The 21750-nt window shown below is 38.8% G+C and overlaps 1 protein-coding gene across 1 annotated transcript; it reads left to right on the top strand.

Moving 5' to 3' along the window:
- Positions 1–8584: 8584 nt before the first annotated feature.
- LOC100890136 (androgen-induced gene 1 protein) lies at positions 8585–15141 on the top strand. The gene is made up of 6 exons (XM_030973677.1): positions 8585–8801; positions 9376–9504; positions 10459–10560; positions 12235–12350; positions 13017–13168; positions 14501–15141. The coding sequence occupies exons 1-6, from the start codon at positions 8631–8633 to the stop codon at positions 14542–14544; spliced, it is 714 nt and encodes a 237-aa protein (XP_030829537.1). The 5' UTR covers positions 8585–8630; the 3' UTR covers positions 14545–15141.
- Positions 15142–21750: the final 6609 nt, after the last annotated feature.

Raw genomic sequence — 21750 nt, 5'->3', positions numbered from 1 at the left:
TTCCCATTTTTTTCCTTCCTGAGCTTTGCTTTTTCTTTCGAATATTTTCTGATAAAATTGTATATTTTCATTTAAAAAAAAATCTCGTTCAGTTTAATGATTGCGGTTTTCTTTAACACGATGAACTTTTCATCTTTACATAAACTAATATTAAATTTCTAATAAGATCCTTTGAATTTGATATCATTCACATTTCTAGAAATTTCATTTTCTGCTCTTTCATATGATACCTCAATCAGGTAACATGATCCAGGAATAACAATGTTGTGTTTGTTTAAAGTGATGCTTGCATTTCCATAATTTGATTAAACGAATTCGTTTTCACTGGCTGCCTGCCGTAGCAACAACAGAATTGACCAAAGACTTAACTCCGTTTCGTAGACGAAAGACTTCATGCATGGATGATTGTCAATGAAAAGGAGTAAAGTCTTTTGTCAATTCTGCTTGTTGCTACGGCAGGCAGCCAATAAAAACGAACTTTTAAAATCAACTTATGGTAATGCAAGCATCACCTGATTGAGGTGTCATATGAAAGGGCAGAAACTGAACTTTCTAGAAATGTGAATTTTTCTTCGAAATTCAGATACCGCCCGCCAAATGACTTTTTGGTTTCCTTCCTTCAAATTGCTTTTAATCACTCATGAGGAGGATCTAAGCTTTACAAATATGTGTCATTTATTAATCATAATTGTGATTAAGTTATGATAAAACATCGATACTTCTCGGTTTCTTCTTTTCTTGGTCGCACTGTATAGGGCTAACTGATCTTCATTGGAGTAATTCAAGGGAAACACCATCATCATCATCATGTAAATGAATTACCAATAGAGAAAGCTTCTTACAAGAGCTAACAATATCACTATATACATATACTTTGATGCTGGTTTCAGCAAACTTAGTACCAGTATATATTTTTAAGCGTGTCAATCATTCTCTGGAAAGGTGTTGTAGCCTTACAAGTATTTTTTCTAAGTAGTTTCAAGAGTTTAGAGAAGGGAGCAAGGACGAGAGAGAGGTCAAGTGGAGAAAAATTGATAAACCAAGATTGAAAGAGAGGGAGAGAGAGAGAGAGAAAGAGACCTAGAGATAGAGACAGAAAGAAAGATGAAGCAAATGAAGATTTCACACTACATCATTACACAAGAAAATAGACAGTTAAAAAAAATATCTTTAGAAATATAAATCCACATTTTTCCACTACACAATATTGAATATGTACATAATTGTACATGGATTGCAACGTATGTCATTTTATAAATAATGTCCATGGTAATATTCAGCTTTGAGGTTTGTACATGCATTATTTCCGTCATGAAAAATATATATATTTCAGTTTTAAAAAAGGCCAACCCTGAAGAATTGTAAAACATGGAAGAAAAATCACTTCAAAACTGTCTAGATAATTGCCCCTTTCTTGACTTTCTCTCATACTAGGTTTAATAAATGTGCTATACTGCCAATTTGAGGACATTATACATGAATTTAAAGAAATTGTACCAAGCGGCTACAAACTTTTTTTGATTAAACTTTTTCTAATAATAAGTATATACAAATTAAACCATGCGATTGCCACAGATACAGACCTAAATTCATATACTATAATACAGAAGAAGTGTCTAGAACCAAATCTCTTCTAATTTGTTATTATATTCCTTTCTGTTTGTAATTAATGTAAGCTTCAAATGATTTTCTCTCCTTTTGTTTGTTTGTAAGTATATCTTGTTTACGCGCTTTGTATCTAATGAAAAGGAGCTTTTAATATAAATGTGATATTATCATCATTATATTATTGAGGCAAAATTGCAGGCCAAACAAATGAAAAGGTTAGATTTCAACGGCATTTGAAAGATAATACTAATTTAGAACTTCCCTAAAAAAAAAAAAAAGGGGGGGGGGGCTTAAAAATGTCTATAAGTTGGTGAATAACGACTTTTAGTTGTCGAATCTACTTAAGAGCTATAGAGCCAGTAAGTAATAGTCGGATTTTCAGACCATTGAACCGAATGGTCGTACGTTTTATGATGCGCAAAAATTCAATCAGTTTAATTTTGGCCATTACAAGAAGTGGGATATTGATGTAGACAAATGCTCATGTACCCTTTACAGCTCATTTTATAGATGTAATTACAAAAGAAGGAAAAAAAGCCAGTCACTCACTCAATAGTGTCCAGGGGCGGCGATCCGAGGGGGGGGGGGGGGGGACACGTCCCCCTCGATTTTTGTAGGAGGGGATCGTCCCCCCCCCCCCGGAAAATTTGAAAAAGTGAGAAAAAAAATAATGTACAGCAAAAACTGACTAAAGACTTCAACACACTATTAGGCTTTGGATGGCCCAAGAGTGCAGCGTTTAGACAAATAAAAATGCAAAAATCTCATGGCTCGGGAGCTATGCCCCCTCGCATAACATCCTTCAAAAAGTAAATATTGTAGAAAATTGAAGTGTGAAAAAGGTACATTGTTTGTTTTCATACTATAGTTTTGCCAAGGAATATAATTTTGTAATACAACAAAACTTCAAAACCTGTGAGGGGGTACTCACTTTCGTCCCCTTCACCCCTCTCATTCACTATGCTCACTCACTCGGGCTTGGGGCAGTCCCCCCTCCCCCTCCCGATAAAATTCAAACGTAGTTTATTTCTAATTCGATACCAGTGAATAATTTACAAGTGTTGCTGAAATGGCATGGTAATTCCCTGAGCTTCCGGGGGCTCTGTCCCCTGTACCCCACCAATTAGGGCCATAAGGTGGGCCCCTGGTTGCTCAGCTGACCATAAATAAATGCCTCAAAAACCTGAGCTTCCGGGGGCTCCGCTCCTGGACCACACCAGGGCCCTAAGCGGGCCACTGGATGCTCATCTGACCATATTCAAAAGCCTAAAACCCTGAGCTTCCAGGGACTCCGCCCCTAGATCACACCAAGGGCCTAAGGCGGCCCCTGGATGCTCACCTGATCGTAAATTAATGCCTAAAACCGCTGAGCTTCTGGGGGCTTCGCCCCCTGGAGTCCACTCCGATTAGTGACCTCCATGCAAGTGTCACAATTAAGATACCAAAATATGCTCATCTGACCCTTATTAAATGCCTAAAAACTATAAGCTTCATGGGGCTCCGCCCCTGGACCCCACGCCAATTTACGCCCCACTTGCTTTGAACTATCTGTTCGCAAATACTTTAGCCCCCCCCCCCAAACCCACTTTGAAAAACGTTCCGCGGGGCCTGCATGTAACATGTAAGAGCGGTGATGATGCGGATTTTTTTTCTACCCCCCCCCCCAAAAAAAAGTCTTTGCTTATTACGTCACTCCTCCCTCGTTCCTCGCATTTCGTCCCCCCCCCCCCCCGGTCATGAAAAGAAATCGCCGCCCCTGATAGTGTCTGACAGTGAAGTCTAGCAAGTAATCGGGTTTCCTTACATAATTTGAATATTAGGACACTGCTAACGTTTAAATTGATGTTGGCTGCAAAAGGGACATAATATCTTTAATACGGAATAACGTCTCTAAGCGCTTTACAAATATTATTACCCCGGTCATCGGATTCATTCACGCACAATGTGCACCATTTCCACTCCCTGGGGATTATTCCTTCCATAAGTCACCGTAAGGGCATTCTCTCTCGGTTATTGAATGGTAAATGTAGATTAATGCGTTGCCAAAGGACATTAGCGCCGTGTTGGGATCCTAGGACCTTTAATTTTCAAGTCAAGTGCTTAAACCACTCGAATACAACACTAAAGAGATACTGTTGCAAGGTCACTTCCGGATAGCATTTCTAAAGAGGGTGATAATGAGGCTGTTCACACCGGCAGAGATAGCGCGGTCTAGCGCGCGCTCTATCGCGGGCTAGACCCCGCTATCTCTCGTGGACCACGGCCCCCAAGAGGTGCTCCAGTACTGGCACGCCGTTTTGGCTCGCCGTGGCTCGCTGTTGGGCGGACCGAAACGACGTTGTACCTTCCACACCGCAAAGATAGCGCGCGCTAGACCGCGCTATCTCTGCCGGTGTGAACAGCCTCTTAGATTGATTTTTTTATCATAGAATACAAAAATATGAAATAGTAACTTTATTTTAGATATCATTTTGATTAAGAATAAAAGGGAATACTGACCAGAATGAAGAGGTACATAACTTAATTACCTTTATAAAGGTAAACAGATAGCTTAAGTCATACCCATTGCATCTGGTATTTAATTACACACAAAAGAAGAAAAAACTAGAACCCAAGAAACAATTAATTCTCATGGCAACTCGTATTTTCTCAAAAATATACCATAAATTGTGTACATTGACTTCAATCTAATACATTCTTCAACACCGTGCGAATAAAGTTATACATGTAAATGGAAATATGTAGACAGTGTTTCGAGCCAAAAGGGCGTTAAATCCTATTCGTTTACATAGAGTGAACGCCCTTCTGGCTCCTAACAGACGATACTTACCGGTAAATACACTTTGAGGTAAACTCTGAATCGATATATATGTACATGTACATGTCAAATCTTAATCCGATGATTGATAGCACTACATTTGAATGTATATTATAAGTAATACTACTAATAATTCCCTTATAAAAAGCATCTTTTCACGAGGTGACTAACCACAATCATAAAGGTGATAATTGTATAGACCTTCTTCAGAAACAAGTCTAGACAGAAGATTGATCATTCTGGTGACTTTCCACACAATCGATAAGGATCAGAATCAAAGGCCTGCTTTGGGTCCAGGTCCAGATAGTAGGTGGGCCCATTGTAGCAATTGTAAATACAAAGCAGAGGAATACGATGTGGGCAATCCAGAAGTTAAACCATAGCCACATCATCGCAATGGTTATTGAGGCATAGATACCCTGAAAGATCATGTACACCAACAATCTGAACCTGAAAGAGAGAAAACAGAACACTCGAATTATAAATGATTAAAAATTCAATTAACTTACTAGTCTAGTCACACTTTTCTTATAACTCACAATGTGTTACCATTGTGTATTTGTTCTTACCGGTATTCATATCTGTTTTAGTTGTATAACAGCTAATATAGGGCTTTTCGATGTAAAGGAGGAAAGTGAGTAATGGTCGGGGGCGGCGATTCCCGGGGGGGGGGGGGGACACGTCCCCCCTCGATTTTTTTTGGGGGGATCGTCCCCCCCCCCCACACACAAAAAAAATGTATAGCAAATACTGACTAATGACTGCAACACACTATTAGGCTCTGGAGGGCCCAAGAGTGCAGCGTTTAAACAAATACAAAATGCAAAAATCTTCTCACTCGGTAGCTACGCTCCCTCGCATAATATCCTTCAAAATGTAGAAGTAAATACCGAGAAAACTGAAGGGTGAAAAAAGGTATATTGCTAACGTTATACTATAGTTTTGCTAAGGAATATAATTGTTTAATACAATAAAACTTCAAAAACACGTAGTCACTTCCGTCACCTTTACCCCTCTCATTCACTATGCTCACTCGCATTTGCGTACTGATGGGGCGGGGGGCTTTAGGGGCAATTTCCTCCAAATGAAATTCAAACGTGGTTTATTTCTAATTCGATACCAGTGGTTTTGATATGTTGTGGAAATTGCATGGTTTTTCCCTGACCTTCCGGGTGCCCTGGACCCCACCAAGGGCCCTAAGTCGGGCCCCTGGTTGCTCATGTAACCAAAATTAAATGCCTAAAACGCCTGAGCTTCCAGGGCTCTGCTCCTTGGACCCTACCAAGGGCCCTAAGGCGGCCCCTTGATGCTCATATAATCGTAATTTAATGCCTAAAACCCCTGCTCATCTGACCTTAATAAATGCCTAAAACCCCTGAGCTTCATTAGGCTCTGCCCCTTGACACCCACCGGGGCTTTGCCCCTGGACCCCACACCAATGTACGCTCCACTTTGCTTTGCTTTGCTCTACATGATCGTAAATACTTTAACCCTCCCCCTCCCACTTAGAAAAATGTTCCCAGGGCCTGCGTAACATGTAAGAGTGGTGGTGATGCGGATTTTTTTTTGCCCCCCCAAACGTTTTTGCCCATTATGCCACTGCTCCATCGTCCCTCGCATTTCGCCCCCCCCCCCCGGTCATGAAAAGAAATCGCCGCCCCTGGTACTGGTATTGGAATAACAAGAACAACAACAAGAGTACTGTTGTGATGACGGCGACGACAACGACGACGATGATGATGGTGATGGTGATTATAATAATAATTTAACATGATCATAATGTTTGATAACATACATAATAATAATAATAATAATAATGATAATGATAATTATGATAATAATAAGATCATATGAAGAAAGTGCCTTGAGAATTTAATAAGAATGGAAAATGGCTCTATATAAATCTCATGTATTATTATGATTATTAAGAAGATGATTGAGAAGTAGAGGGAGAAGAATAAAAAGAAAAGTTCAATTTTTTATATTTTTTAAAGTACAATACATAATTGATCACGATACACAATTCAGAGAAAATATACCTTTATTAATACAGATAAGATACCAAAAAAGGATGTGTAATTCGTAAATAAGAATGGTAATAGCTATAGAAGAGTATGGTTCAGTCAAACTTCAAATCTTGTAAATGTTGACTATCTCCCATCCCCTACCTGCTGCAAGCCGAAGATGGCGTGCTCCGTGAATCCGTTGGCCTGAAGTAATAATTTGGGGATCACTCCATCTAACGTTCCTGACTTACAGCCCTTTTCTGGTCATATTTTTGATAATGATGAGATAAGTATGAAGAAAAATTCTTATTATAGCGCATTTATACTATAATAGCTAACTAGAATTAAATAAATAGATGGGAAAGCCCAATTTTTTGTTTAAATTTTTATTTAAAAAAAAGATCAAACAATACGTAATTAAACAAATTTCAAGGATATTCTTCATGTCATTCCGTATCATTGCCCTTCCGCGATTTAACCAAGGAAAATAAAACAAACAAACGAAGAAACACACCCTCACACAAAAGACAAGTACCGTATTAGGTCGTTCTGAAACAGCGGAATTGCCCTCAAGCCTCAGACAATCTGAAATATGGAAATAATTAGCTTTTTCTTATTCATACGTGGTCAGATAAGTCAAAGAAGGAACCACAGTTATAAGTTTGGTTTAGTAGGACCTAAAACCAACAAATCGAACATAACTATATTCGGTTCAATCCAATCATGCTCATTGAAGGAAAAAAAATTCTTCATTGTTAAAGACCCTGTAGGAAGTGAACAAGGAAATAGATGAATTATATATCAACGGATTCTTATAAGCCATAGATAACTATTATATAAATTGTATGCTATTCCAGTGTCTGTCCGAGGAGTAACAGCTCTCTGTAAACTCGAAATCCACAGCATTGAAAATCAAAAATTGTCGACTTTAAAACTAGTTATTGATTTGATGACATCATCTTATGACTGTTTAATTAAACACGGCTTATCGCGTCGGTTACATCGGGTCCACATGTTACGCCGTCACCGTAACTGCAGGAAATTTTACCCCAGTTGAACAATAATTTGGAGGGGTGCGGAAAATGAGGTTTCAATTTGCTTTAGTGCAATACCGAAAGGGAAAATATTTGTTATTCCTTTATATTTGTATTCTACGTTGATTCAGCTTTCCATTGATATAAAGTTGTATTACCATCGGATAGGGTCTTTAAAAAAAATAACACGAATGTGCCCCCTTACAAATGAGTTTCAAATCGATGCTTTCAATTTAACCATAATTATGCGCAGCAACGAGTGGTATGCGTGTATACCAAAGATAGGTCAATGAGAGACCGTGTCTCGAAAATCTAAAATTACTTTTGCGATTAATAATAATGATTAGACATAATATTTTTAAAGCGCGCAATGTTATGTTTCTAGGTGCCATGTTGCTGTTCTACTTGCAGCGATTAGACAAACAAAGTGTTTATGCGTAACAGAGTTTACCACTAAATACAAATTCAGCGATTAATTAAGAGGTGCTGTACAATACCATATAGGACACCTTGCTACAATTTGAGTTTGTTGTTAAGTATATCAGCTGTTTGCTGATCAAAGTGCCTTTTCTAATCGTAAGATAATACTTGTATATGGTCGACGTATTTACTATTCAGCTTTGAGCTACAAGGCTAAGCACAAATTTGCCCTTTTTAATGGCAATATTCTCTGACAAAATTGTAAAGTTTGATCTTACTAATAGATCAACATAAAAAACGATATCATTATAGTAATTAATAACATAAAAAGTGCAAAGGTGTAGTTTACTTTACCTGCAACATTAGTTTAAACATGAACATTTTATAATTTAGTCTATATTATGTCGTTCATGGATAACAAGAAATTACTAATACGAAGGAGAAAAAAAGGAGGAGGAAGAGAAGAAGAAGAAGAAGAAGAAGAAGAAGATGATGATGACCAAGAAGAAGAAGAAGAAAAAAAAGAAGTTGATGATGACGAAGAAGAAGAAGAAGATGATGATGACGAAGAAGAAGAAGAAGAAGAAGAAGAAGAGGATGTTGAAGACGAAGAAGAAGACGTTGAGACTTGTAACCAGACTATATAAGAAGCCAGTCGGCTGCTTATGTTTACACATATAATCCCCTCATTGGCCTTTGCCACGTTATTTCCTTTAATACCGTAATTCATACAACACATGCAAAATGGGTCTTCCTTTGAGTGGTAAAATTTACCATGCTTTGGTTTTGATCTACTATTGTTCCTCGTATTATTACTATTGTGAACATGTTTATTATCCGGCTAATAAGTCAGATTTTCGACCACAGAGCTATCGATATGGAGGGGATACCAAGTTTCTCACGATGTGGTGCTGGGTAAGAATGTGATATTTTTTTTTTAGCTTTCTGTGCATTGTAATTGTGTAGACAACACGTTTTTGCATATAATCAAGTTATATAATAATGTACATGAAACGCCTCCGCCCTACTCGCATTCGGCACACACCAGGCTTTACACCTTTGCAAATTTGGCTTGCCTATTGTTGCGTATTTATGGCAAGCCGTTTTAACATTTATTCCTTATTTCTTGATATCAAGAATTACTATTGCTTTATAACAGAAAATAATGTCTTGAGATCAAGAAATAGGAATAAATGATAAATTGGCTGGCCATAAATACGCAGCAATACGCAAGCCAAATACGCAAAGGTGTGACTGAGGCATAAGAGGACACCGATTTGCAGCATGATGATAGCTATATATATGACCTCGATATGATCTATGTTTTGAATTGTATTAATAAATAATATATTGTAAGTAAAAGCGTCATTTAACGATTTCTGAGTGTACTACACTGCCAAAAAGATAAAGAACAAAAAAGGATCCTATAATGATACGATAACCGAAGAAATAATTTCATATAAATTGATGATTATTTTGTGATGTTCAGTTCTTCCAGATTGTCTACTTCTTCTCTTGTTGTGTTGCCGATGTGACTGAGATCGTAGGAGTGAAATCCAAAATGATGCACTCACTGAGGGACTGGGTTCTCTCTTCTGTTGCATTCCCCATTGGACTGGTAAGACCGCCCTCTCCCATCTCTGTCTTTTCCCCTCTTTAGGTCTGTTCACATATGACGCGGGGAATTGGGGGGGGGGGGGGGGGGGGAATGAAACTGTAGCTTCGCACAACGTGGGTCCTTCTGCGTATACATAAATGTGTAGCGCTTTACACTTGTGTCATTTAAAAGAAAAGAAAGAGAAAGTATAAAAAAAATTAAGAAGAAAAAAAAAGCACTTTTGTTTGGGCCCAATACGTGAGAAAATATTGAACAGCGAATTAGCCAACCGTTGAATAAGCAAGGGGGGGGGGGGGGGGGGGGGTAAGAGGCCTCAATAAAAAAAATATTGGAAAACAAATTATTAAAAACTCTTTTTCCCAAGGGGGGGGGGGTGGCTACACTCTTTTGTTTAAAAAAGGTACAATTTACGTAACCATTTAAATTTTTTACCTGTTTTTTGGCAAGGGGGGGGGGACGGGCCCGTTGTGGATCTGCGCCTGGTTAATCTGTGCTGGAAAGACGTCTGAATCTTACAATCATTTGGGAATTGCAGAAAAAAGCACTGTATGGTATCCGCGCTCGCACAAACCAAGTTTTAACACGTAAACCAATGGGAATTGCAGCAAAATGTTATTATTTTCCCGGTACTAGGAATCTTGCGGGAATCTCAATCATGAACTATTAACCGGTACAGGCATTGTTCGTTTCTTTACGGGAATGGCGGAAATACCGACTTCAATTTTGACCAATCAGATGGCTAGATCTCTAAAGGGAGGTATATAAACAACAATAGTTCCCTGAAGCCTTCCCCTATATTTTTGTTGGCTTCGAAATACACTTACCTATTTTTGTTAATATTTATCATCATCATCTTCTTCATTATCATCGTCCTTATCATTTCATACATTTATGTCGTCAACGATTATTCAACAATTTTTACTTTCAAATATTACTTTCCTCATTTATTTGTAGATGGTGGTTGGCATGTTTTGGATACTATGGTCCATCGACAGAGAGTTGGTCTACCCAAAGGAGTTGGATGAGATCTTTCCAGTCTGGCTTAATCATGTTTTAGTAAGTTTACAAAACGGGAGAGCTAACGATTCCCAAGGGAGAAGCCTATGCAATACGAGAGTGTGGAGAGTATCTTGATCAATAAAATATGTTTATATAAATGATGTAAAAGAAGAATGCGATCAGAGCAATTCTGACATGGGACATGTTTCTCTATTAATATCACGGTGGAATTAGTGAAGAAAATATAATAGTGAAGTAAAAAAAAAGGGATATTTGTCCGGGGGGGGGGGGGGAGGTAGTTGTCCTAGAGGATGGATGTTGTAGGGGGTAGTTTTCTGGGAGAAGTTGTCCGGGGTTAGTTGTCCTAGGGGTAGTTGTCTGGGGGTAGTTTTCCGGGGTAGGTGTCCTAGGGGGCCAGTCATCCTAGAGGGTGGTTATCCTAGGGGTGATTGTACAGGGGGTAGGTGTTTTGGAACCCTTATTTGCATGTATTCAATCAGATAAACGAATTGTAATTCATTATAAAAAGTATTGAAAAGAATTTGGGGAATATCGTGAGTATAGAAAATACTTTTATCATTTGCACAGAGAAGAAAACAGAGCATTTAGGATGAGTTTCGAAAGCCATTGATGTAGTGAATGAACAGGAGAGGACCCAAAAGGGAACCTTCTTATGCTAAGAAAGCATAAAGGCTAAGCAACCAGACGGCCAACGGCTTTAGGTCCTCTCCGATGGACCTGGTAATGAGGATTAATGCCTTACCAAAGGGCACTAGCGCATCGACTTGGTTTCGAACCCGGATCACCGGATTACGAGACCACTGCTTTACCGACTGAGCTATCGCGCCTCCTATAATAATAAGAAAGTTTATAAAAATGGAAAGCCTTGGAGAAGTCCTGAAAGATAACAGCAGTGTGAGATTCGCTGTCAATCGCTTAGACAACTTTATAAAATCATACAAGATTCCCATGTTCGAAGCATTTTGGAAAATGGCAAAATATATATCATGTTGAATATACATCTCATTTCTACGTCTAATAGATCAGGCGCATACGCAGGGGGGGGGGGGGGGGGGGGGGGGGGGGGGGGTGGAGTGTTGTTAGGGGTCAACCTCCCCTCAAATTAAAAAAAAAGAAGAATACTCCTTAACCCCGCTCCCTCCCCCCCCCCCCCCCCCGAGTGAAATATTGGTCGGCGCGATTTTTACATTTGCGGGTAAAACAAGAAATAAGTGCTCTCACTACCACCCCCACCCACTGAGTGATATATGGGTCGGCGCGATTTTCAAATTTTGGGGGGGGGGGGGCAAAAAGGAAAAAAAAAAAGTTGCTCCCCCCCCCCCCCCCCCCTCCCCCTCCCCCCCTCCCCCCCCCCCCCCCCCCCCCCCCCCCGCCCCAAACGAGCGAATTATCGGTCGGCGCGATTTTCAAATTTCGGGGGGGGGCAAAAAAGAATTTAAAAAAAGTTGTTGCTCACTAAGCATTGCTAACTATAATCTGGTTTTACGAAGAATTTTATATATGATTATACATCATGAAAATAATTTATGCTCAAGCCAAACGTCCATATAAGTCGTTCAAGGAGATGGGGAATAGAGATCTTCTGTTTGTACAGGGTACGCATATACTTCAAAATAAGTCGAGTGTTGTTTAAGTAGATGAATTTTCTACTAAAAAGTTCATGTGTATCGATTCTGTCAAATTGTTTTCCTTTATGATTTGCATCATCAGCATACAAACGTCTTACCGATCTTATTAATGGACATGTGGTTAGTACGACACAAATATCCATCCCGATTGCTTGGCATTACGAGTCTTCTATTCATCTCCGCACTTTACATGTCATGGTATGTATAATTGTTTTTGTTATCATTCTTGTTAAATTTGTATGCATTTACCATCGAATCTGATGTCAACGGAATTTATTTTGTCATTCAGTATTCAGTCCATATGTATTTATAAAATAATTTATTATGGCAACTTTTACTATTATTAATCATGGTTGAATACAGTAGATCAGTACAGTATAAGTCAGAATACAGTAGATCCGTAGAGAATAAGTCAGAATACAACACGTTCACGGATACATATTTAATAGCACACCACTATTATTAGTGAAAGCCAAGTATGTGCAGCTCGAACTAACCGAGGAAGTACTTTAGAGTTCATTTCCTCGTATCCCCAGTAATGATAAGCATAATCCACGGTAAGCTTTTATCAGAGTAGGCCTATACTTCTTCAATAAACTATAAATGTTAAACTTTTATAGAATAGATTTATGATGAAATTGAATATATTTGTAATTCTTTCTAGAGTTACATTAGTACTTGAAATATAAAATGGAACAACTTAAGCAATCTATACAGTAGGCTTGCGGGTGCACCATGAGAGAGAGAGAGAGAGAGAGAGAGAGAGAGAGAGAGAGAGAGAGAGAGAGAGAGAGGATTGAGGAGTCTTGAAAAGGACTCTTGGTAATCTCGGTAATGTATGTTTGCTCTGCTTTCATTTTTTAGGATATTTTGGTTAGGATATGGCGTCGATATCTGGGTCTACCCGATTCTTCGGGTCCTCTCTGGGTTCAAGTTTGCTCTCTTCATTGTCGTATGTGCCATCACACCACTACCAGTCTACCTTCTTGGCGAATTATGCATCAATGTTTTCCATGGTAAATATTAAAATAGGGCGTGTGGGATGGGGCGGGGCATATAAGTATTATGACAATTACCACCATTTCTTATTTTAGAAGTTGCAGTCAGGTTATTCCAAAGGTGCGCAATTCCGAAGATGAAATAGCCAACGATTCTTTATTCTTAAAGTGAAATAGTCAGGGCTCGTAATTTCAAAATGAAAATGGATCATTGTTACGTATAAATAAAAAGGGATCAATTCCGGAAATAAATTAGGTACTGTTATCCTTTATTGTACCCAAACTACTGAATTCATTAGTAGGCCTGTGGGACAGTTGTGTATTTGGACTTTCCGAGCCTTCGAGAAGAAAAAAATGAATATTAATCATCAAATCAATGCTATTGAAGGGAGAACAAAAAACCCCACATAAATCGCCTTTGGGTTACTATATTTTTTTAATTTTAAAATCATAGCAATTAAGAGGGAAGTAAACCTTGATATTAAGTTGTTTTTAAAAGAAGCCGAAAATGAGAGAAACAGATCAGTGAATGTTAGAGCAAAATGCGATGGAAAAGAGAAGTTATTAATTGTTGAAGTTGCGAAACTGACAACTCTGTGACGTGTCTTGCGAGCTCCTCTGCAATTTGCTCTGTACTGAAAATGTCATAAATTTTCATTTTCTTAGTTTCTTTTATAGAACAGGGCAGATGGGAGGGGAGCGGGGAAGATACGTCACAGAGTAGCCAATTCGTGTGTGATCGATCGAATATTTTGTATCGATTTTTTAAATCAGACTTTCACTGACATGTTTCTTATCACGATGGAATTCATCTTCAGTGATATCAGACTTATTTTCAAACATCTTACGGTTTTCTTACAACTACCTGTTGTTTCCCGGTTTCACTGGGGGGGGGGGGGCGCTTAATGTATACCAAATATAATGATAAGTGGGGTCATGTATGGCGCTGATGTTTGTCAGACTTGACACTTCTGGCCCTCCATAAATATTACCCCGGCACTGATTCGTACCCCGTACCTTGTTGTCCACAGTCCGGTGACTTACCTTCTGAACCACAATACCTTTAAAAGCGTGTATTTTCTTAATTTGAAACGAAGGTATTCAATATATAAAATGTATGTAAAGAATGTTGATGGCATAATATCTACATCAGTATGTGTTATTATCAAACTTAGAACATGTTTATTAAATTTATAAAATCACATTATTATTGTTAGCATGATAGTCATAACTACTTTTTTTCCTTCTTATATCCTTTGTTTGCATTTCTTTAAATCTATTTCTGTATCTGTCTCTATTCTCCATCCCTCTGCCACCTTATCTTTCGTTCTTTCTTAAAACTAAAAATAGGTCCAAATACGATGAAAGAATATCGATCGAAGAAGGCTGAATGAACAGTAAAATGATGATCTCTACTTTATCTCAATTGAGATTTATGACGGGTAACGGCCAAAAGTCTTCTCAACGTTTATAATATGAGCCTGCTGGAACATGCTGTATCAGCTGGTCGGACGATTGAGTGATTTGCCTTTCAGCCAAACTTGTTATGAAAATGCTCTAGAAAAATATTTCCATGGCATTTTGAGGGTAATGCAAGGAATTATAATGTTTCTTCTTTTCTCTTGATAATAATTATTTCAGCCACGAATGTTGAGTTTTGGTAAACACCATGGATGTAGTATAGTAATAAATCCTGGGCACATGTATTGCAAAAGATTATCATGATTAGAATGATAACAATGGGACCACTACTCCAATCATATTACTAAATGTACTACTACTACTACTACTACTACTACTACTACTACTACTACTACTACTACTAAAATTGATGAATATACTGACGATGCTGATCATGACAATAATGATAATAATTATTTTAAAAATAGCAATAGTAATAACAGTGATGACAACAACGATCATTATAACAATAATAATAATAACAATAATATGAATAGTAGAAGTAGTAGTAGTAGTAGTAGTAGTTGTAGTAGTTGTAGTAGTAGTAGTAGTAGTTGTAGTAGTAGTAGTAAGAGTAGTAGTAGTAGTAGTAATAGTAGTAGTAGTAGTAGTAGTATTAATGATAATGATAATAATCATAATAGAAGTAGTAGAAGAAGAAGAAGAAGAAGAAGAAGAAGAAGAAGAAGAAGAAGAAGAAGAAGAAGAAGAAGAAGAAGAAAAAAGGAGTGAAGGAGGAGGAGTAGAAAAAGGAAGAGAAGAGGAATCATCAGCGATATTAGTGTAATGAAAGTTTTTGAAAATGTGCTTATTTTCGTTTTGTATAACTTGAAAGGACAATAAATGAAGAATTTCATATATGTAGGGCAATCTTTGCCCTTGAAGTAAAAATTAAAAACTTTATTTGACATGTACAGTAAAAGTACTGAAACGTTGAGTTCTAAATTATAATAACGCCATCTACTGGCATATTGAAGTGATGAAGAAAAAAAACATGAACATTATTTTTGAGGACCTCTTCTTTACAGAACATTCTGTATTATGAGGATTTATTTAAAGTCACTTATGGAGGCACAGAGGTTAGTTGAAATATTGATTCATCTATAATTATAACATGTCGAATTACGATCTTGAATGAAGTTAGTTTATTCTGGTCTTAGTTCAGTGAACATGCACGTAGGTAATCTACATCAATGCTTTGCACTTGTGCGTAAATAAGCAAAGTAGCCAAACTCAAAATGACTGTTACATATTAGACTGCAGTGAAGGGGGTATCAGGGAGAGTGTTATCCAGAGTCAGCGTCAATAAATAAGAACAGGATTATATGATGACATGAATTAATGTAGTCTATAACTTGGTGACAAATAACAACTTTAAATGCTGGATCATGGAGTTTAGCAAATAATCATTTTGTCAGGTACTATGTCCCTTTTTACAGCCAACATCAAATTCTGTAGAACTTTGCAGGAATTATGAATATGTCATGCATGTCCTGTCTGTGAAATTAAAGCGTTCGCAGTGTCCAATGTTCAAATTATGCAAGGAAACCCGTTTACTTGCTAGACTTCACTGTCAGACACTTTTGAGTGACTGGCTGGCTCTTTCTTCTTTGGTAATAACATACATAAAATGAGCTGTCAAGGATACATGAGCATTTGTCTGCATCAATAACCCACTTCTTGTAATGGCCAAAGTTAAGACTGATTGAATCTTTACGCAACACAAAACTACGACCAATCGGTACAATCAGGGCTCAAATTAATTTTTTGTCCACGGGGGCTCTTCCCCCCAAAAAAGAGCCCCCGTGAGCCTTCTCACAGGGGCTCTTTTAGTACTGACGGGGGCTCTTGTTTATACAAATATCCATACAATGCATAGCTGTTACTGACTTTCATCCCCTGATGACATTCCCTCGATTTTTTCCCGTTCTGCACATTATTTCCTCCTCATTATTCGGAGCAACCTTTACATTCTTTCTTTACTGAGCCGCGAAGCGGCGAGGCGATTTTGTGTGTGTGCTATTTTGGACAGGCGCGGATCCACGGGCCGATTCTACCGGCCCGCCCCCCCTAGCCTCACAAACCGGTAAAAAATAGGATAGTAACGTACATTTTACCTTAAGAAAAAAAATAGAAAACGCCCCCCCCCCCTGACCTGCCAGTGACACAAATGCGGCATCAAAATATTTGTGCTTCTCTGACCGTAATTAAATGCCTAAAACCTCTGAACCCCCCCCCCCCCCCCCACCAATTTACGCTCGCTACCCTCTACCTGATCGTAAATACTTTAGACCCCCATTTTGATAAACGTTCCGCGGGGCCTGTGTATGTAATATATTTATACGCATACAACACTGATCTTTATGATGTCTTTAACGTGGCCTATCTTCTTCTCCCCTTTCAAACGAGAAAGAAAACAAGGTTATTAAAAGGGATTAAGCGACAAATAATGATTGTGATTCAAATTGATGCGAATATTTGTTTGAATAAGCACTGCTATTCACCCGAATCTTCTTTGTAAAAACAACTTTTACAAATCTCTGCCATGCTTACTGAGTTGAGACGTTCCATTCAATGTAAAATACTCATTAAAGAATACATTTCTCCTAATCTGAAAGTGATCTTACAACACAGTGGCAGATTTGCATGGCTGTGATTTGTAAAAGTCGTTTTTTCAAAAAAGATTCTTGTGAAAAGTATTGCTTATTCAAAAAAATCCTTGCAACAATTTGAATCACATTGATTATTTGTCGTATAATCCTTTTATTAAATAACCTTGTTTTCTTTTTTGTTTGCAGGGGGAGAAGAAGCTATGTCACGTTAAGAAATCATAGAGATCAGTTGTATTATGGGTATTTACATATGATACCAGAACAAAATATTGATTATCAGAATGTCATTTTGGAATACCTCTATACAAATACTTTAGCTCGTATCAGTATTAGTATGAGCCAATATAAAGCTATTATTCTTTATTCAGTTCAGTATAATGATTTTCCTCAAAAATAGTTTTGCTATTTTTTCAGGGTTGAGACGCTAAGAAATGGTTTCAAATGTACATTACACAAACCCTGAACCATTGCAAAATGATGGTGGTTCCCTCTCTCTCTCTCTCTCTCTCTCTCTCTCTTTATTTTAATCATGCATTATCAACTACATAAAGGAGCAACCAAAAACTTAGGGTTATCTGAGATAGGTGAAAGTAAGAGTTAAAAAGAAAGTCATGCTAAAACGGCGCTTCACTCCCCCCCCCCCTTGAAAAAAAAATAAAATAGATTAGTAGTCCTCCTCTCCAGCATCCCCCCGCTTTAATATTCACCGGCCGGCTGAGTCGGCCCAAAAATGTTCCCAAAAAACTGGACCCCCCAAAACAAATATATGTGCATTTATCCAGCCCCCTCACATGTGACGTCCTTTTATACACTGGCAGTGCCTTAAAAGGAGGTCACACGTTGCAATCCACGTTCTCATCGTGCAAATCTAAAAGTCCCTAATATTAATTTACTGGTCGTGGTTCATTATTTGCTGGTCATTTAAAATTACCAGATTTTAGCGGGTTTACGCTTTCACAACGAAAAACTTCTCCATGACCATGTTTCTGCCCTTGCGCGATCGCCTCCAGCTCCAGCAGACATGGCGCGGCAGCGTGCACACGTACCGTTACTAACGGCGCAGTAGGCCTATAACCACTGCTGACGGCGGCACTGCACTGCAAGCTGAATCGGTAATAATTAATAGGCCTACTCATAGAACGGGAAATCTTGCACGCTAATCTAAGTTCCGTTTCATTGGTTTAAGGTTTGAAAATTGAAACTAAATATTGTGTTAAAGTTATAACAGGAAAGATAATCTTTATTCTATAATTCCACGGGGGCGATTTTTAATTTTGCAATCGCCCCCGTGAGCAACCTGACGGGGGCGATTATGTAGCTCAGGGCGAATCGCCCACCGCCCCCGTGTATTTTGAGCGCTGGGTACAATGGTCTGAAAATCAGACTATTAGGCCTCTTTACTGACTTGGTAGTCGATTCGACAACTAATAGTCATTATTTTCCCACTTAAAGACATTTTCAAGCCCCCCTTTTTTTAAGGGAAGTTCTAAATCTTTCAAATGCCGTTGGAATGTAACCTTTTAATATTTTGGGGGGCCTGCAAATGGGACATGGTACGTTAAAGATAGAATACACAGTCTGGTCGAGTTGAGTGCTCTATCAAGGTCAATTCAAGGTCATAATTATACATCTCAATGAGCATATGATTTGTTTGGTGCCAGTCCAGACCATTTATATTTTGTACTTGTGTAGTAGGCCTACATGTATTTCTATGTGAGGTGAAGACAGCATGTAAGGTATGTTAGAGTCAGACCCCTCCACTCAGTGTTAGTTAAGGCTCGCGTATGCAATGTTCCCTCTTGTCGAAAGCAGTGTGAAAGTCAAAAGCGGGCCGGACTTTTTGTCACACGAAAAAGTACCCTTTACCGGAGATTTTGGGAACAAACATGCGGTCCCTCCGACCCCGGATCAGGGGGCCGGGAGTCAGTCGCAAAGAACATTGCAATATAAGTTGGAAACTTTAATATAATGTAGATGCATCATGAATGTAGCATTACTGTTTGAAAGGGATTATCATAATGTTGGGTTTAATGATACATCTATAACTTAAAAGTGATACAAAGCTTTTGTATGGGGTCATGAATTTGGTTCAAATGAACATATTGGAAGCGATTTAACAATTGTAAGTTACTAATCCCTGTTTTGAAAGGACATTCTTTGTTTCAGTTGACGATCGGAGTATTACGTCAGAAGCGATGGTTTTTTGGTTGAATTTTGGTCTGCCGAGTTGGGGCGTAGCAATTTAGCTGCACATGATTCTCTATTTGGGAAAGTCATCTTTCTGATATGCAATCAATAATTTAGTATTCCAGACAAGCCCAATGTTGTGAGTATAATTTGAATTTGTTGATAATTAATAATTAGCCGTCAGTTTGAGTTGGGTGTTGGTATTATACTGTTCATAGTTTTCAGATAATTTGATGTATAAATTTGTTATTAAAGTGATTTATACGCACAGTAACTTTGTATGATACATTACACGTGCAGTTACATAATACCGTACATGTGTGTAATGTTATAGGGATAGTGTGTTGTACAGACCGTGTTGTGTTATTTTAATATCATTTATATATAAGAGGCAGTTGTATAAAGTGACAGAATGAAGATAAATTCTGGTAACTGTAGACATGTATATAAAGAGACATTTAGGGTAATTTGTGTAGTGTCAAAAGGGTTATTGTTTTATCATGCACACAAATATTAGTGAACAAGGGAAATTCAAGCAGCCATATTAGGGTATCATAAATTTATTATTCATTTATTATGATGCTAAGGAAATATAACATAGTCTTTAGAGGGCGTTGATATTTCATTTTGGAACAGTGTAATATGTAATTTCGGTAAACAACTAAACATGCATTAATAAAAGTATATTAAAGAGAAATAGAAAGAAAGAGAGCAAGAAAGAAAAATAGTTAACTGCCAGTGTCACATTATAATGAGGTGTCACAATATGCTCATCTGACCATGATTAAATGCCTAAAACCCCAAGGGCTCTGCCCCCTGGATTCCTCCTAGAGCCCTAAGGCGGGCCCTTAGATGCTCATCTGACGGTAATTTGATGCCTAAAACCCCTGATTTCTGGGGGCTCTGCCCCCTGGACCCCACGCCAAATAGTGTCCTGCCAGTGTCACAAAATAATAAGGTATCAAAAAATGCTCATCTGACCGTAATGAAACGCCAAAACCCCTGAGCTTCCGAGGGCTCTGCCCCCTGGACCCAACCAAGAGCCCTAAGGCGGGCCCCTTCATACTCATCTGACCATAATTGACTGCCTAAAACCCTTGAGCTTTCGGGGGCTTCGCCCCCTGAACCCCACGTCAATTAGTGACCTGCCAGTGTCACAATTAGATATCAAAATAATGCTCCTCTGACCGTAATTAAATGCCTAAAACCCCGGAACTTCCGGGGCTCTGCACCGTGGACCCCGCCTAGGGCCCTAAGACGGACCCTGAATGCTAATCTGACCGTAAATTATTGCCTTAAACCCGTAGGACGTAGGAAGAAAAGGGAGTAGACAAAGAACATTTTTAAAATTCAGACAAGGATTAATAGTCGAGAACGGTACAACGAATCGTCTTCTTTCTCTAATAATTTAACAAAACGTCAAAGCTTCCGCGCTTCGCGCAGGAGGGGTGGTGGAACTGAATTCAGACAAGGATTAATAGTGGACAATGTTCTTCTTTCTCTAATGAATTAATGAAACGTCAAAGCTTCCGCGCTTCGCGCGGGATGGGGGGGGGGGGAAACTGAATTTAGACAAGGATTAAGAGTCGAGAACGGTACAACGAATCGTCTTCTTTCTCTAATGATTTAATGAAACGTAAAGCTTCCGCGCTTCGCGCGGGAGGGGGAAAGGATGGAGGATTATTTTCGAGATCGGTACAACGAATCGTCTTTTTCCTCTAATAATTTATGAAACGTCGAAGCTTCCGCGCTTCACGCGGGAGGGGAAAAACTGAATTTAGACGAAGATTAAAAGTCATAACGGTACAACGAATCTTCTTCTTTCTCTAATGATTTAATGAAACGTAAAATCTTCAGCGGGAGGGGGGGGGGAAACATAATTCAGACGAGGATTATTTTGGGGAACGGTACAACGAATCGTCTTCTTTCTCTAATAATTTATTGAAATGTCGAAGCTTCCGCGCTTCACGGAGGAAGGAGGGGGAAAACTCGCCCCTCCCTGCACCCCCCCCAATGACGTCACTGCTGGTACCAATATTTGGCTCGCATAATTTCAAATTTGGCCCCCCTAAGAAATCCTGGATCCGCGCCCCCCCCCCCAACTCCTGCGCGAAGCGCGGAAGCTTGGACGTTTCATAGAATTATTAGAGAAAGAAGACAATTCGTGGTACCGTTCTCGACTCTTAATCGTAGTCTGAATTCAGGTGCCCCCTCCTGCACGGTTGTACTGTTCTCGACTCTTAATCATTGTCTGAATTCACCCCCCCCCCTCTCCTGCGCGAAGCGCGGAAGCTTTGACGGTTTCATAGAGTTATTAGAGAAAGAAGACAATTCGTTGTA

The sequence above is a fragment of the Strongylocentrotus purpuratus genome, unplaced genomic scaffold (genome assembly GCF_000002235.5).
Source record: "Strongylocentrotus purpuratus isolate Spur 01 unplaced genomic scaffold, Spur_5.0 spur5_scaffold_7, whole genome shotgun sequence".
Taxonomy (NCBI): Eukaryota; Metazoa; Echinodermata; class Echinoidea; order Camarodonta; family Strongylocentrotidae; genus Strongylocentrotus; species Strongylocentrotus purpuratus.
Note: the sequence above shows the minus strand (reverse complement) of the source record. Positions and strands in the feature narration are given on the sequence as shown.